At 28.8% G+C, this 16,452-nt stretch overlaps 2 protein-coding genes across 3 annotated transcripts; one reads left to right on the forward strand and one right to left on the reverse strand.

Annotated features, from left to right (window-relative positions):
* The first annotated feature begins 337 nt into the window (after positions 1–337).
* LOC112697870 (uncharacterized) lies at positions 338–5,447 on the forward strand. The gene is made up of 6 exons (XM_025751235.3): positions 338–569; positions 1,116–1,381; positions 2,023–2,281; positions 2,989–3,168; positions 4,375–4,530; positions 5,032–5,447. The coding sequence occupies exons 1-6, from the start codon at positions 540–542 to the stop codon at positions 5,194–5,196; spliced, it is 1,056 nt and encodes a 351-aa protein (XP_025607020.1). The 5' UTR covers positions 338–539; the 3' UTR covers positions 5,197–5,447.
* Positions 5,413–12,625, reverse strand: LOC112697869 (uncharacterized). 2 transcript variants are annotated; one of them, XM_025751233.2, is made up of 16 exons: positions 12,388–12,625; positions 10,916–11,357; positions 10,604–10,829; positions 10,269–10,514; positions 10,041–10,159; positions 9,484–9,582; positions 9,266–9,353; positions 8,877–9,106; positions 8,488–8,669; positions 8,090–8,289; positions 7,452–7,790; positions 7,219–7,320; positions 6,801–7,098; positions 6,535–6,683; positions 6,164–6,448; positions 5,413–5,902 (listed from the first exon to the last, which is right to left on the reverse strand). In XM_025751233.2, the coding sequence occupies exons 2-16, from the start codon at positions 11,212–11,214 to the stop codon at positions 5,660–5,662; spliced, it is 3,105 nt and encodes a 1,034-aa protein (XP_025607018.1). In that variant the 5' UTR covers positions 11,215–11,357; positions 12,388–12,625; the 3' UTR covers positions 5,413–5,659. The 2 variants fall into 2 exon arrangements, with proteins under 2 accessions (XP_025607018.1, XP_025607019.1); XM_025751234.2 differs by having other exon boundaries at positions 10,916–11,292; positions 12,388–12,621.
* Positions 12,626–16,452: the final 3,827 nt, after the last annotated feature.

Below are 16,452 nucleotides of genomic sequence, written 5' to 3' on the forward strand. Positions count from 1 at the left end.
TTCTAATATTAAATTTTAGGTAAATAATTTGAAATATAATGTATTTTACCTGAATTGAACCAATTTTAGAAGTCGTTCTTCATGTTATTCAAAAAGTCATTAGTTATCTAACATAATTTTTTTTTAATTCAACTGACGCTTACAAATATATAATATAAATATAATTATCTGGATTCAATTTATATTATACACACCAGTTAACGTAAAATTTGTGCATAATAAACAGGTGTTCATATATATTGCCATATATTAAAAATTTTGGTAATGATTATTATGTCTTCCGTGTAGATTAAGTTGAAAAGTTTAATAAAGAAACTAAATATTATAATATCAAAGCAAACTATTGTAGAATTTGACAACGTAGAACTTCATGTGGAAACCTCGAAACTATGAACATATATATGTAATTATATATAACACTTCAAAAACATGGCATAGATTTGAGGAGTTCAACAAAATCAAAGAGGAAGAAGAGGGTCTCTGTCTTTGTCCTTTAATTTCTCTTTCCTTCTTAGCTTTCTTTTGAAGAAGATTAGAAGATGATTGAAGATACACTTCTTATTCACAAGGTGAGAGACTTAGACTTAATTATATATATTAATCCAAATAAATCATTAGATGGTAATTTTAATTTCTTTTATATTTCAAATTATTCTAGATGTTCTATTGTTTTCAAATCATTGAAGAACTATATATTTCTTAATTATTTGAAATTTTTCTCTTTTTTTTTTCTCATTCAAATCATTGGACTTACATTCAGCTGCCAAATTAGTTTTCATGTATTGACGGATTCCTTAAATTCTTAAAAGGAGAAGATTATTCATTTTTTTTATTGAATAAATATGAGTTTGGTATGTATAGTTTATACATTATGGTTTGATTAGGTTTATTTAAACATGTTATTACTATTACAAGTTTCTAGCCTCCTACTTTTAAATTTTAATGAATAAGCTTTTAGATTTTATGTATGCTTCATTTCAAGTATAATAGCTAAGATAGAGAACCTTATTATTTATATCTATTTTGATATTATTTTTTTTCCTTCAAAGTTATTATAATATTATGACATATGAATGGCATATATATATAATATAGTATCAATTTCATGATTACAGGACTATGTGGACATAAAATCTATTAAGAAATCTCCATTAACATATGGGTTGGTAGTTTTGGTCATCACTGCAGTTTGTGGAATGTATCTTTGCTCAATTAATTTAGAGCATCCAAGGGTTATTATTAGAGCAAATACAAAGTTGTTGGAACTTAGAAGTAAAGTCTTTAATAGTAATAATAACCATTCATCATCTTGTTATCCTTATGGTGTGGAACAATGGGAACTTCCCTACTTGCATTATCCACAACCCAAAACTTATAACAGGTAAATTAATAATCTTCATTTCTCTTTAATAATTTGTTTGCCATAATTCATACAAGCCTATCCTTCAAAGTATTGCTGTTAAATCTATATTTGATGTATGTATCGTTATGAATACTTTCAGATATATTTTAGAAAAAATTTCAAGTGTACCAAAAATATCGGTGTTTCAGTTGTTTTAACGTTGATTTTAATTAATATATTATATATATTTTTTTATAATTTAGATCAAACAGTTAAAATAACTGAAATACGGGTGTTTCAGTATACTTGAAACTCTTCCTATATTTTATACAAGATTTTGTTTTAAGTATTTCATTTTTTGATACAAGCCTATCTCTTTTATTGTATTTTGGTATGTTAATAAGAATTTATTTAAAAAAAATTAGTTGATCATACATATTAATTATACATGACTAGCTACTAGCTAGCTAGATCACTATTAAGTTTTAAAATATTGAAATTATTAATATGGTAAAGATTTATATACATATAAAAAATAATATTAGGGATGATCATCACTTGTTGCTTTCTTTTTTAAAAAAATTGTTTTGTGGGTTTATTATATTATTTAATAATGAGATTATTTTTCATGAGTTTAATTTAATTAATAATTAATCAATGATTTGTGGATGTGAATACAGAGAGGAATGTGCATGTAATCCTGTTAGGTTTTTTGTGATCCTATCAATGCAAAGATCAGGAAGTGGATGGTTTGAGACATTTTTGAACAGCCATGGCAATGTAAGCTCCAATGGTGAGATATTCTCTTTGAAAAAAAGAAGAGAAAATGTTTCTTCAATTTTGAAGACAATGGACACACTTTACAATCTTGATTGGTTCACTAGTGCTTCCAAGAATCAATGCACTTCAGCTTTGGGATTCAAATGGATGCTCAATCAGGTTTCTACAAATCAATATATATTATTCAATTTTTTTTATTTGAGTTTAATTTTCTATACGCTAAAAGCGAATATAAAAGAGTTTTACACACACATTTAGTCGTGTATTATTATTATATCAGTAAAATTTAATTTAAATTTACTACTTATTCCAAAAATATTTTAAATATATAAATCCGATGGAACTGTGTATAATTTTATGTTAACAGTGTATTAGTATCAAACTCTTTTTACCTATCAATCTTACTTTTCCTTAAGTTTTTTAATTTTTAATTTTTTGTATTTGAATAAAAATTATATTTAATTAAATACGATAAAAGATAAAAAAAAATGAAGAAGGACATTTTTTTAACATGACCTCTTAAATGAGTATGAGGAGACTATGCCATTTGAGTTATAAGTTATAACTCATTGCCGTATGTAATATTGTTTACATCATTAGAAAACTTTTTTTATTATAAAAAAGTGTAAGTGTAATATCATGCTAGCTAGCACAATTATTTGATGATGATAAAAATTAATACCACTAGAATTTACTAAGAGGTAATAAAATGACACAAGTTAATAAAATTATATATGTATTCATTCAATGGTTAAAAATAGTACATATAATTTATAAATGAAAAATTATATTGACAAAAAGTGTGGATATTTAGTAATTTTCCAAAGATGTGATTATTATGTTATACACTACATAATATATTTCAGGGTTTGATGGAGAATCATGAGGAGATAGTGAAATACTTTGAAAGGAGAAAGGTTTCAGTAATATTTCTTTTCAGAAGAAATTTGCTTCGCAGAATGGTATCTGTTTTAGCAAATTCATATGACAAAGATGCCAAGCCATTGAATGGAACCCACAAGTCTCATGTTCACTCTCCATTAGAGGTCTTTCCATATTTTACTTTCAGAAGTGTTTAGTAAAAAAAAATATTAGCTAAAAGTAATTATAATTTATTTTATTTAATATTTATTAAGTGTTTGTTTGGATGTTATTATTTTGATAAAAAATATTGTTTTAATATTTTTTTATTTTTTAGTGTGTTTGGCAAACTTTTAGTAATAAAAATAAAAGTACTAGAAAAATAAAATAAATATTTTTTTTGAGAAGTTACAATTTATATCTTTTTTTAAAAGATTTTTTTCTTTAAAAAAAGATGTTTTTCATGTAATAAATAAACAAAAAAATACTTTTATATTATTATACCCAAACATAATTGATAAATAAAAAAATCTTTTTACATGAGATATTCAAATATAAAAATTACTTTTATTTTTTTATAAAATCTTTTTAAAAAAACTCAAAAAAAAATTTTTTTAGAATTCATCCAAACAAACCTTAAATATTATAATAATTAATTAATATTAAATAAAGTAAATTCTTACTGTTTTTTCTCCCTAGAATGACTTTTCACTTTCTTCATTTCTTGCATGAATTTCTTTTATTTATTTGTTAAGGGGAATAAAAAATAATTCCGTAACACCTACACTCTCTGTAGAAGATACTATTTTGATATTAATATTTTTTAATAATTAATATATGTTCTCTTAATTTTGTTAATTAAAAAATAATTTAAATATATAATTAATTAATAATATTTGCATTTTCATATTAGTGTAGGAGTGTTCAGTATATAATAATATTTTATTTATAAATTTTAAAATCTACAATTTTTCTACTAACATTTGCAGAAAGTTGTAAATTAGTGTTTTTTTATGTTATTTCTTTTTCTAAAAATAAGGGAGAAAATAATTTCTACTTTTTCCTTTTCAAAAAATAGATTCTTATCTATCCTTTTTTTTTTTTTGCTTTCTACATGTTTACTAATATTGAGTACTCTTTTTTTAAAGGTACTTTATTGGTTTTCTAATATATTGAAAAGTAAAACTAAATAAATAACATGTAGTTGCAAATTGTGAGAAGTTTATAATCAAATTGCTGCTGCAAAGAGATAGCATTTAGTTGAAAAGCCACTTTTTAATTAGAATAAAGTAAAACCAAACATGTGCTATATAATAATTAATCTACCGAGTTGATATGAAGAGTAAATAAAATTACTAAATTTTAACAACTAGGGTTTGCTAATTTTGCAGGCTAAAATTCTTGCCAAATACAAGCCATGGATCAACACCACGTTACTGGAATCAGAACTGAAGGAAACAGAAGAGACAGCTTCAAAAGCCATTGAATATTTTAACAACACTCACCACATTGTTCTCTATTATGAGGATCTTCTGAAAAATCTCACTGTAAGGCACATGTCCACCACCAAAATATTCACTCTTTTCTTTTCTTTTTTACAATGTTTAATTCTCACTTTTAAGTTTGGTTAAAAAAATAAATATATTTTTTCTATAAAGGTTAGTAAAAATCTAATATTTGATATTTAAGCAAATTTCACAATTATTGAATTAAGTGGGGGAATCAATTTTAGTATGAATGTACTTAAAACATGAGTATTAGATTAGATTGAGGTAATGACTTAAATTTGATAAATATAATTAGTACATTGTGAACAAGAATTATTTAATTAAGTTAGTTGACTTAAAAAAAATTTAGTAATATAAAATTTTAAAAAGATATTATATTCTTGCACATATATATATATATATATAAGTCTAAGATGACTGTTGAAATATTCAAGTAAAATAATGAAAGCACAGAAAATTTTATACTTATCATGCTTAAAATCTGAAATATATTTTATTTAGATGAGTCCAATGTTGACATTTCTTCATATATACATCCAGAAACTGAATGATGTTCAAGAATTTCTAAGAATACCGCACAGAGATTTGCACAGTCGTCAAGTGAAGATACACACAGCTCCATTATCAGAACAAATTGGGAACTGGGAACAATTACAAGAAGCTCTCAAAGGGACTCAATACCAAGCTTTTCTATCATCAGACTGATGAAAATTGAAACATAACACACAATCTCTTTCTATTTGCTACCATCACTTTTTGATCCATTTTGTGGACCAGTATATTTCAATACAAGTTGAAATATATTCAATTAAAGTGTGATAGTGATGAATAAAATAGAAAGGTAGGAGCTGATTTTGCATGGTGTAACAATTAGTGCCTCTTCTATGTAACTTGTACATAAAAATTATTCTTCTGACATTCTTTTCCAAAGTATTAGTATGATTAAGATGATAAAATTTTGTAGCTTCATATAATTTTTACCCACCATTTTTAACCCTATATGACACACCATGATTAGCACATTTACACTACTACCTTTTTTTTACAGAATAGATGAATAGGAAGAGAGACAAAGAACAGATACAAAATCTACTACAACAACAACAACAACTACTACTACTACTACTACATTTTTTTTATGTTACAAATTGAGAACAAGATCAACAGATCATTGAACTGTCCTATCACTATCATCTGTTTGTAATACAGTGTCATTCTTCTGAGTATTACTATTACTATTGTTTTGTGTTGTTTCAATAATGAAATGGTCAACAATTTTGACTGTGTGCACTGGATCCTGGTTGGAAGTTGCTGCTCTCCATTTGCTTGGATGCTTTCTCAAATGGCTCAACTGTTGTGGATTTTTTGTCTCTCCATCCCAATCAGGATCAAGCTTCCAATCCTTAGGAACCTGCTCATTCAAAGACGTAATCGATTTTCGTTAACACAGTTCATAAAATACAATTCTGTGAACTCATAACGAATTACGTGTTATCTATAGACAGTTTGAGAACCTTGCTAGTTGCTACTTTGCATGTGTTAAAGAAATTTGAGAGATTCAAATTATTGCAATAACTGACTATTTATTGCAACATAATTCTTTAATCCAAGTCTATTTATTGATTATCATTATAAGTTTTACTTGGTGCATTTTGGTTTTAAAGTTTGTTACCTTATCAACTGCCAGGGTATAAACTTCAAGATCGCCATTAGCCCTGATGTGAAATCGCGTGAATGATTTGTAATTCGCTATTCGTAGAGACGAGAAAGCTTCGTCAAAGTGCAAGCCAAGCCAGTTGATGCAAATGTACAAGTAGCTTCCAAACACCAAAGAAACAACAGGTGTTGAGAAGACCCAGAAATAAAGGAAAACAGAAGCGTAATAGATTACAGCACCCCCTCGCGAAAGAGACTCTAACCCGTTCTTACAAATATTGCTACGGCTAACAGCCATGACCTGGAAAGGGAGGAAAGAAAAACAATCATCTCCATAATCATATCATGATAAGTAAAATTGAAACTTAAAAAGAATCCATTTCTAACCTCTGGCACATCAAAGGCGGACATTAAGTACTTGATACATGCTGGATAAAGTCCAAACGTCCATTGTTCAATACGAGCTCTGAGGCCGGTGGGATCAGGAAAGTGTTCACTTTCCACCGATCGGTACCACTGATATAAAGTATGATACCCTGGATCATATACCCAAAAAAGTGAAACTAAATAATTTTTCTCATCATCCTAACACAAAATCATCAGAGACAAAGGTCAAGCATGAACACAAATAATTGAAAAGGTTGAAACAACACCTGAAGTTGCCAGCAAGTTATGCCGGATGCATGTTTCCACGCCTATTTCAAGAAGTAACATAAGAATCAATGCCGAAGCAAGGTGAGCGGAAACATGAAGAATTCCAACCATTGCTCTTTTCTTCCGCGACAACTTGGATGGAACAAAAGAATATGCTGCAACCAGTAAAGCTATAGCTCCTGCCAGCGACACATAAGAGTGCTCCAGGATGTATATAAATTCATTCCACACAGTAGCCAAGAAGTTCTTAACATGACCCGGGAATGTATCCTCTTGCAGGATATGATTCAGCTTACACTGGAAATCAAAATAAAGAAAACACTATTTAGTGACAAATGGTAAGACCGTAGCACAAAAGCCGTAATTAACATTTGGGAGGGGAAAAAAAATAGAAAATAAAAAGGAACAGAAACTCACTTGCGGAAACACTGAAAAGACCAGTATAAAATATATAATGCCTCCAATGAAATCAAATTGCCAGTTCTTCTTACGAAATTTTAGTATGTTTCCTAATGCAATCTGCACCATGTTAAAAATTATATTATACCATGTGTTAGAAAAGGCAAAAGGGAAGCCGGTGTTAAGTATCCCATGTTACATAGGGTCCAAGAAATCACACCCCAAGAATATAATGTAGACATTCTACGTACCCTGCTTGAATCTTCAAAGGAAGGATATGCAGACTTGCATTCATAGTTAACTCCATAAAGCTTTTGAAATTTACTGAAAACATGGGTGGGATGAAGAAATGCTCCGCCACAACCATTTACAAGTAGATGATGTACATGGATAGGCCCCTCTGAATTTACTTGAGTGTGAGTATGACGCATGTAATGATGCAAGTCCCCGGCCATTCGAAGCTTACATCTTCCTTTTAGATAATCACAAATCAGGTGAGAAATATTCTTTCCAGTTACATCGTTCCAATACCAGTCAGTAAGCCAGTTAGGTTCATGGGTTATGATGATCACAGAATCATCCTCTTGAACCTTGACAAAGAGAAAAGAAGCACCATGAGACGAGAGTGGGTATACTCAATATGTAGATAGGTCATATAAATAAATGATTCAAACATTGCTAGGTCATATAATAATTTAAAATGCAAGTTTATTCAAATGCTCATAACATAGTAGTCCTATGTAAAAAGTTTGCGGAGAAAACAAGAAAGAGATCGCTAAAATAATTATTCTACCTAAGTTTAGAGTATACTTATTTAGAAAATAATTATTTCACCATCACATAAAGTTGTAAGAAGACAACAAAGAAGAGGAAGCAAAAATTATTATACCTTCTCGTTGATCAATTGACTAAAGAATTTGAATTGGTACACATCAATATCACCATGGAGTGCTAGATCAAGCCCAAAAACCCACCACCGTTTAGGGAGTTCCAAAGCAAAGTAACTCTTTTTCTGTGGCATTAACCATCCCCCTAACCAACTTCTATGACATATATACCGCATGAAGGTCTGGAGTCCATCAAACCAGTCTGACAAGCAAAAAATTAAAAATAATAACAATAATAATCACTGCATCGTATTGGCTTTAGGCAGAAACGGAATTTAGAAATCCTCTCAAAAATAGGATGAGATTAAATGACAAAATCAAAAAATAATAATTATTTTAGAACAATCTCCTTGAGAACGAATAAAATATGGTGGAGCACAAATCATGAGCTGAAACTAACCATGGTTTCCAGGAATAACGAAACACTGAGGTCCTTTATAGTTCTTGAGTTCAGCTCCATCGGGTACCTCCGGCTTGTTAACAGCTATTTGCTCTGCTTTATACCAAGGAGGAGGTTGAAGAGCATACTCGAAAGGAACAAAAAGGCGCCTTTCGTATGTGAATGCTGATGGGTTAGGATACCTACAACAGAGCAGACACAAAATCATCAAACAGCACTAAAAGATGGACACAGAACATTTCAAAATGTTCAAATGACACATTGACTGCAGCATCAACATTCAACATGAGTCAACTTATCATTCATATGAAACTTATAGGAAATAAATAGTACTTAATCAAATCATGTGATGATACAATAGACACAATAAATAGAAATAACAAACTTACGCGAGATCACCTCCAATAATTAGCAAGTCTCCACGCTTTAATTTGACCACAGAATCATCTTTCACTGTACGAAGCTGAGGCTGAGCAAGAAGCCGTGCAACAGCATAAGATGAGTTCCCTCCATCGCCAGTATCAGCCATGAAATCAAACCAAAAATCATCCTTCTCATTAAAATGATCGTACATAATATCACCATTATGATTGTCATCGTCAACCTTACTCATTGCTGCCTGTTGATAAACATAAGGGTTTCAGTTAAAGTAATTGTATATTGAATACTTCATCGGATACACTATAACAATCTAAGTACTTCAAGGTTCAAACTACATATTAAACTGACACAGTGATACAATATTATAAGCAATGTTAAAGGAAAAATAAAATGTTACCTGCATCATACGCATGTCAAAACGCCCAACAAAGACAGTTACCGATACAATGAGGTCAAAAACTGTTTTGAATAAATCAGCTGATGTTCTGCATCATTTAGTATTTTAAGGGCAAGTGTAAGAATGCAATCAAAGGGCACCTTCAAAATCCCCAAGAATTTTTTTTTTACAAAGAAAAAAGTGTAATTGGTAAACATAATAATATTTTAAATTCATACCCAGAGTACCAAGGAACCATGTCCAAAAAATCAGGTTTCATCTGCTTCTTCTTCATCTTCTCATATTCTTTAACAGATAGTGGGTGGGTGAGAGCCCATCTGTTAATTTTTCAAACATAAGAACACAGCAATCAAGTTAATTGATGAGGAAAATATTAATGTAAAGTAATATGAAGATGTAATATGCATCCTGCTCTATTGAGCCTAGGCTTCATGGCAGTGTGCAAATTGCATTGCAAAGGGAAGTAGTAAACAACTAAACATAAACAGTTTTGGGAAAATAAAATACATTGTCAGAAACACAACATATACAAAATTAACCCTTAACTCGTTCAATTATGAAAAGTTGGGTGGCACTAAAAAAAGCTTACGTACAAAAGTTATGCAACAAACAATTTTCATCATGCACTAATCTTAATATCTATTATTAGGAAAGGGGGGGGGGGGGGACTACTTAATAGTGTACATTTTCTATTAATTTGAGCCAGGAAAAAGGATTCTCATACTTCATGCTAGAAAATAACAAAATTTAGCACATGATGAAATCAATTACTTACCCTGTTGACCTTTCAACCACATAATTTGCAATGTAAAGCCCAATAAATGTGGCCCACAGAGAGTAGATGGGAGAAATTTCATTTGATGAACCAGGACAGGAACCATTGCAAGAAGCTATCTAAAACACAAAAACAACTATGACTATAATGAGTAAAGTAGTACAATCAAAATATACATATGATTTAACATAGAAGATAGCACAAATCATATATATTCATATTGGGTACCTCGCCATAAATAACCCACTTTGACAAAAGTGGATAATCACTTGCAGATCCAACTGGAGCAAACCAAGATGAGCAAACCTGATCCTTTAACTCATTCATCCGAAGAAACTTTGCAAGCCATGTGTTTCTTTCTTCTTTCTTCCAGAAATTAAACCAGTTAGAATTCTTACGGTCAAGTGGTCTCTGTTTTAAAAAGGCACGATTGCCGCAATGACTGTAAAATACACAGCACGCGACACTAAGTACCTGTTAGAAAAAGGAGGCATCAGAACAATACTGACACTTTATACCTAAATACAAAAGATAAAATAAAATAAATCACCTTTCAAACTTACAGCGCAGTTTTGAAGAATGGTCAAGATCTGTGGTCTCTTTCCAGCCACCCGTGAAACAAGGCCAATATACCAGAGGCCGTAAAATATAATGTGGAAGACAAGAAGAAACAATATAGAAGAGAGATATATTGTCAGAAACAAAGATAAATTCATCCTCATATCCACCCCCATTGACTGGAAACTAGGAAGATGATACACTGCTGCCACTAAAATCCAGACTATGTACCTGTAAAGTAGATAAGGAATTATTTTTGAGCCGTTAATTAACTTTTCATAAAGAACACATAAACATTCGGTGGTAAAGAAACTCACCATCGACTGAAATTTGAATAGCTAGGCTTGATTGTCTTCCCTATAAATGGCGACGAAAAGAAATAAAAGAACCCAAACAAGCAGCCATACATAGACCACCACTTAATGTTGTTGTCTAATTTTTCTATAAGAGTATGCATGTTGTCGGACGAGATGAAAAATAGGCAACCAACAACAACAGCAATTATAGCATGTCGGGAATGCTCGTGAGGGTAAGGGTAAGTGTGGGTTAGAATTGTTCTAACCCTCTCCATTTTGATCGTATCGAGAAAACCGGAAGACTGCTTTTCAGAGCCCATACCAATCTCTCATTCAAGAATAAAAAAAATCTCTATATATATTACTATATAGTTGTGCCGTAATGTTTATCAGAATTCCTGCAATGATGAAGTCCACTTTAGACGTTCAAGAAAATCACGAAAGCAACACCACAAGCAATATCCTGAACAAAATTATAATAATAGCAACTTTAGTATAAATTAAGTGTAATGGGATCACATTATTCACATATAGACACATAGAAGAACAATAACATCAAATGATAAGCTAATTATGAAGTTAACTTTCAGTTAAGTATTTGTCAAAGCAAAGGACACATAAGAACAACAACTTCAACCACCACAACAACCAAATGAACAAAGATCAAATGTAATAACTTTAACTAGCCAAATATATGAACCAATGTCAAATCAACTTAAATGCTTCCATGGACCATCCTCTTTCTTTTTTAGGTATCTTCTAGAATCACATCCTCCAGAAACACTATCCCTTATAACTTCATAACCCATTTCATTTCCCAACACTTCTCCCTTTTCAATTCAACATCCTTACATTTTCCACAAGTATATGAAGTTCATTCAGGATTCACATCAAACAGGTAGAAGACAATAACCTCAGATGGAGGTTACAAGCACAAAGTGCAACAAAAATAACCACTACAAGTCTACAACAAACTACTAATACCAAACAAAACTGAGTAAATCATACTTAAACCAAACAAAATATATAACCAAAAAAAAATCCAAAATTGAATTCCTACAAAAAGCAGTTACCACAAGTTACCAGTGTTGTATACTTCAAATAAAACATGACCAATCAAATTTGGTAAGAAACCGAAACCCTAATCTCCTACCTCCTCCTCCTTTATTAAACTTTAAAGCAATACAAGAAGCATAGAAAGCAAAGAAAAACATTTAAATAAGGAAACAAACCAAACCAAAACCTTCAAAGCCACAAAAAAAAAACACAACGCAACGTAACATCATAACCAGAAAAAAGAGAAAAAAAAAACATTTTTCAAACTTAACTGCAACATGATAAACACCGACCATAACAATCTCCACGTTCCCAACGTTTAAACAATACAAAAAGAAAAGCACGAAAATTGAATATAAAGAGAAAATAACAATAACAACAACAATAAAAATAATAATAAAAAAATGAGAATTAAGAAGAGGGAAAATTGCGATTACCTTCTAATCTATGTAGAGAGAGGAGAAGGAGGGTGAGAAAGGAAGAAAAAGCGCGCATGTGAAGGAATTAAAGAAATGAGAAGAAAATAGAAGTAAGAGTGCATAAGAACACAACACAAAGTTGGCATCTGAGAATGTTTGTGAGGAAGAGGAACATAACAACGGCATATTCTTTTGAACCTGCGACCATAACACACCCACCACCATTTCCATCATTTTTTATTTTAATTAATTAATTAATTAATTTTGTTCTTCAAATTATTTATTTATAATTTTACTTTTATAAAAAATATATATTTGTATTTTGTCCAGGAGTTATTACTCAAATAGTATAATTTCTCTGTACTTACTTAAGAGGTCGTGAATTCGAATTTTTTGTCACATGGTGAACATCTTGCGTGGGTATAAGTTCAGTTTCAATTTAGTGTGGATATATACGTCAGCGTTTTCATCTTTTATTAATACAAATGATCATTTATTCTCCAAAATATTTTAAAAGTGATTAATATTAGTCGGTATGAAATTTATTTATACTAGCATTTTATTAGGATATTTTTATTATTCTATAAATAATATAATAAAAAATTATAATTTAATAGTTAAAAAATCATAAAAAATATCATTTAAAGTTTTATAATATTCAATTTTTATTTTTTTTATTATTTTAGTCAAATGAAAAAATTATAACACCAAAATTATTAATTTATAATTCTAGTAAATAGAAAAAAAAACTTATTCTATTTGTGCCTTAGTTATTCTTATTTATTCACGACAATGTAAGTAATTGTACATTAGTACATTGATTAATTTATTCATTGTTATTACTATACGCAATTGACGCCACACAAGAAATTAATTACACAAACCACAGACATAACACAAACCACAGGCATGTATTATAATTAATTTTTTAAGAAAGAAAAAAAAAAGGATAAAGTGCTTAATTTAATGTTTTATTACAATAAAGTGTGAAATGTTTTGTTTTGTTGACAAGATACGATAAGATTAAGGAGGTTGCTTGGCAAATGAGGTTTTTCAAACTTGGTTCATTCACATTCATTAAATGTTTTTCTTTTCGTTTCTAAACATTTCTGTTGCGTGCGTGCGTTCTCTTTTATTTCTTTGTCCCAATGCCGCCGTTTTCCTTTTTCTTTTTTTTTTTCTTCTTCTCTCATCTTATATTTTTTGGTCAGGATTTCTTCTTCTCTCTTGGCGTGTGGCAATTCTTATTAGAAATGGGCTTTGTCTAAGCCCAAACTACAGAATGTTTTTGTGAACTTTCACTTTAATAAAAACAAAATAAAAACGATTTTGACAGTACCAAAAAAACACAAGAGCTGATCCTGACCCAAAAAAAAAATCAATAGTTGGTTGGCTCATCATATGATTATTTTAAAGTAGTTTTATACTCATGTCCTCTTGACCAAAAAAAAAATACTCATGTCCTAAAAAAAAAGTAGTTTTATACTTTTTATACCTAAAAAGAATATTTTATATTTTTAGTCATAAAGATTAATTTGAATGCATTAACAATGTAAAACATTCTATACATTTTTGCAATTATGTCCATTTTCTTTTCGATGATTATTTACGTAATTAATGTAAAAAATAATTATTTTTATTGATGTGATATTATGTTATTAAATACACATATAAAAATACTTTATACTGACAGTAAATCAAAATTTATCCAGAGTAAATAAAATTAAGCATGATTTTACATTTTAATGGTTTAATTATATATATGAATAGCCATAAAGTTACTATAGTCTATGGTATAATGTTTGATATATGTAACCTCACTTAGGTTACGTGATATAATATGAAGGTGAAGTCACATATGTAGTTTACCTGCCACTTTCGTTGAACCCCAATTTTTTTTCAAAGGAGGTTATTAATACTAATAATATAATTAAGAGTTTAATCAATATGTGTTTTAAAAATACATATAATAATATTATTAATTAGAAAAAATTATAAAAAAAATACAAATTGTTTATATTTCTAATGTATTTATTATATGTTTATTAAAAATTTTAAATGTTATACTAATAATAATCTTAATCTTAACATGCATTTTATATATTCTTAAAATATATATTAGCTAAATCCTTTAATAAATCACTAAGACAAAGAATTAAAGTACTACTTAGCTAGCCAATATTTTATGTTATCATCATTTATGGTGCATTAATATATTGCTATCTTTGTAGGCATAATGTAGGTAAGGGCTTTTTTGTTATTGTACAAAATTACAATAATGTCATGTCTTAAACCTCATTCATTATCAAGAAAAAGATAGCATTTCATGTGACATAAATAATTAAATATAAATACACTTGGCTACCAACTTGGCAACGTGGAATTTTAAACAAAATAAACTTTTTTTTACAATTTTACGAATTGAATTAGTAATAATAATAATAATAATAAAATTTAATTATTCTATTGATCTCTATAATTTTATTAAATTTATAGTTAAGTTTATATTTTTAATTAAATTTTTATATAATTTTTTATTTTTTAATTAGATCATTTTAAATATAAAAAAATATTAATTTTAGTAAAATATTTTTTCGTAAATTAAAGATACTTATAATTAAAATTTTAATTAAATTTTAATATTATATTTTTTGAATAAAATATTTTATTAATTTTAAAATTTTTAATATAAAAAATTAATTATAAAATTATAAATAATATAAAATTTAATTAAAAATATATATAAAAATTTGATTATAAATTTGATAAAATTATTTAGATATTAATTAAACCTAATAATAACTGACGACAAAAAATAATGCACATTACTACTGCTGGGACCCACATCCATTCTCATTGATGGCCACTAGCTAGCATCTTCCCCAAGTTGAGGAGCCAACCCAAGTGTTCATGATCAACAACATGCCTACCTCTCATGTTTCCTTTAATGGATGGACAAGTGAGCTTTGAACCAAATCCATGATAGAACATCTTTGTTAATATATACAGTTTTTGTTCTAGGCAAATTAATTAAAAGGGTCCACTAGGATCTTAACTAGTGGGATTCAAAATATAGTTACCCTTTATATATTATTCTTTGGTCACTATTATTGAATTCACTTTGGTTTCAATTTTCAGTGCGCTTTTTTTCTCAATATATTGCATCGATTACACTTTTTGGTGACATATCTTGACACTAACTAGGGGGAAATATCCCCTCTAGATTGTTGTATTGTATGAATATGTATGTAATTTTTTTTATAAAAAAAAAAGTAGAAAACTTTAAAGAATATAGTTTCCTTAAATACCACATTTTCAGCTGAGTATCAAGTACTTTAGGTTAGATGACTTTTTAATATAAAAAAATTTAAAAAATAATAAAAATCAGCTTAAATCAATTTAAAATTATCTTATGTTATACTTATTAATTACCTCTAAAATAAATATATAATATTAGATGCAATAACTATATAATTTTATATATATATATATATATATATATATATATATATATATATATATATACACACAAATACTATTTATTGGTGCTCAAAATAAGAGATATCATGCATTAGAATTGGCGTGTTGACTTTCGTTTGATTATGAGAGATGCAAACACGGTGGCAGATACTATGACAAAGATGACGATGAAGTTACAACTTTCGCATGTGGAGCTTCTTTCACCTTGAGAGGAGTTTAAGAGTAGTCTTAAACGGGACTGTCCCTCTATTTAAGCAGTTCATTGTTTTGTTTATTTTGTTTTTCTTTGTTTAATTTATTTCAGTCACCAAAAAACACTATAGTGTGAATTTATGAAATTTTTGCAACACTTAAAAAAGTATAACTAAAATTATAAATATATATTTCCATTATTTAATAATATTTTTTAAAAAATGTGACCTTAATTTATATTAGCCACCACCATATATAACTACTATAATCATAAGCACTATAGAATTTACCTTGATTTATTGTGGATTCTTTAATATATGTGAGCTTTTTCTCAAAACTGCTTGATTGCCATTGTTTTGTTACTGTTCTTAGCAACATATTTGCTTGAGCATGGGAAGTGTGGCTGGGTGA

This window comes from Arachis hypogaea, chromosome 16 (assembly GCF_003086295.3).
Source record: "Arachis hypogaea cultivar Tifrunner chromosome 16, arahy.Tifrunner.gnm2.J5K5, whole genome shotgun sequence".
Classification (NCBI taxonomy): Eukaryota; Viridiplantae; Streptophyta; class Magnoliopsida; order Fabales; family Fabaceae; genus Arachis; species Arachis hypogaea.

Coding starts and splice junctions, on each gene's coding strand:
- LOC112697870 (XM_025751235.3), top strand. CDS start 540: ATGATTGAAGATACACTTCTTATTCACAAG. Junction 570..1,115: donor ATACACTTCTTATTCACAAG/GTGAGAGACTTA, acceptor TCATGATTACAG/GACTATGTGGACATAAAATC. Junction 4,531..5,031: donor ATCTTCTGAAAAATCTCACT/GTAAGGCACATG, acceptor ATATACATCCAG/AAACTGAATGATGTTCAAGA.
- LOC112697869 (XM_025751233.2), bottom strand. CDS start 11,214: ATGGGCTCTGAAAAGCAGTCTTCCGGTTTTCTCGATACGATCAAAATG. Junction 6,449..6,534: donor CCGCCTTTGATGTGCCAGAG/GTTAGAAATGGA, acceptor CTCCCTTTCCAG/GTCATGGCTGTTAGCCGTAG. Junction 5,903..6,163: donor ATACCCTGGCAGTTGATAAG/GTAACAAACTTT, acceptor TTGAATGAGCAG/GTTCCTAAGGATTGGAAGCT.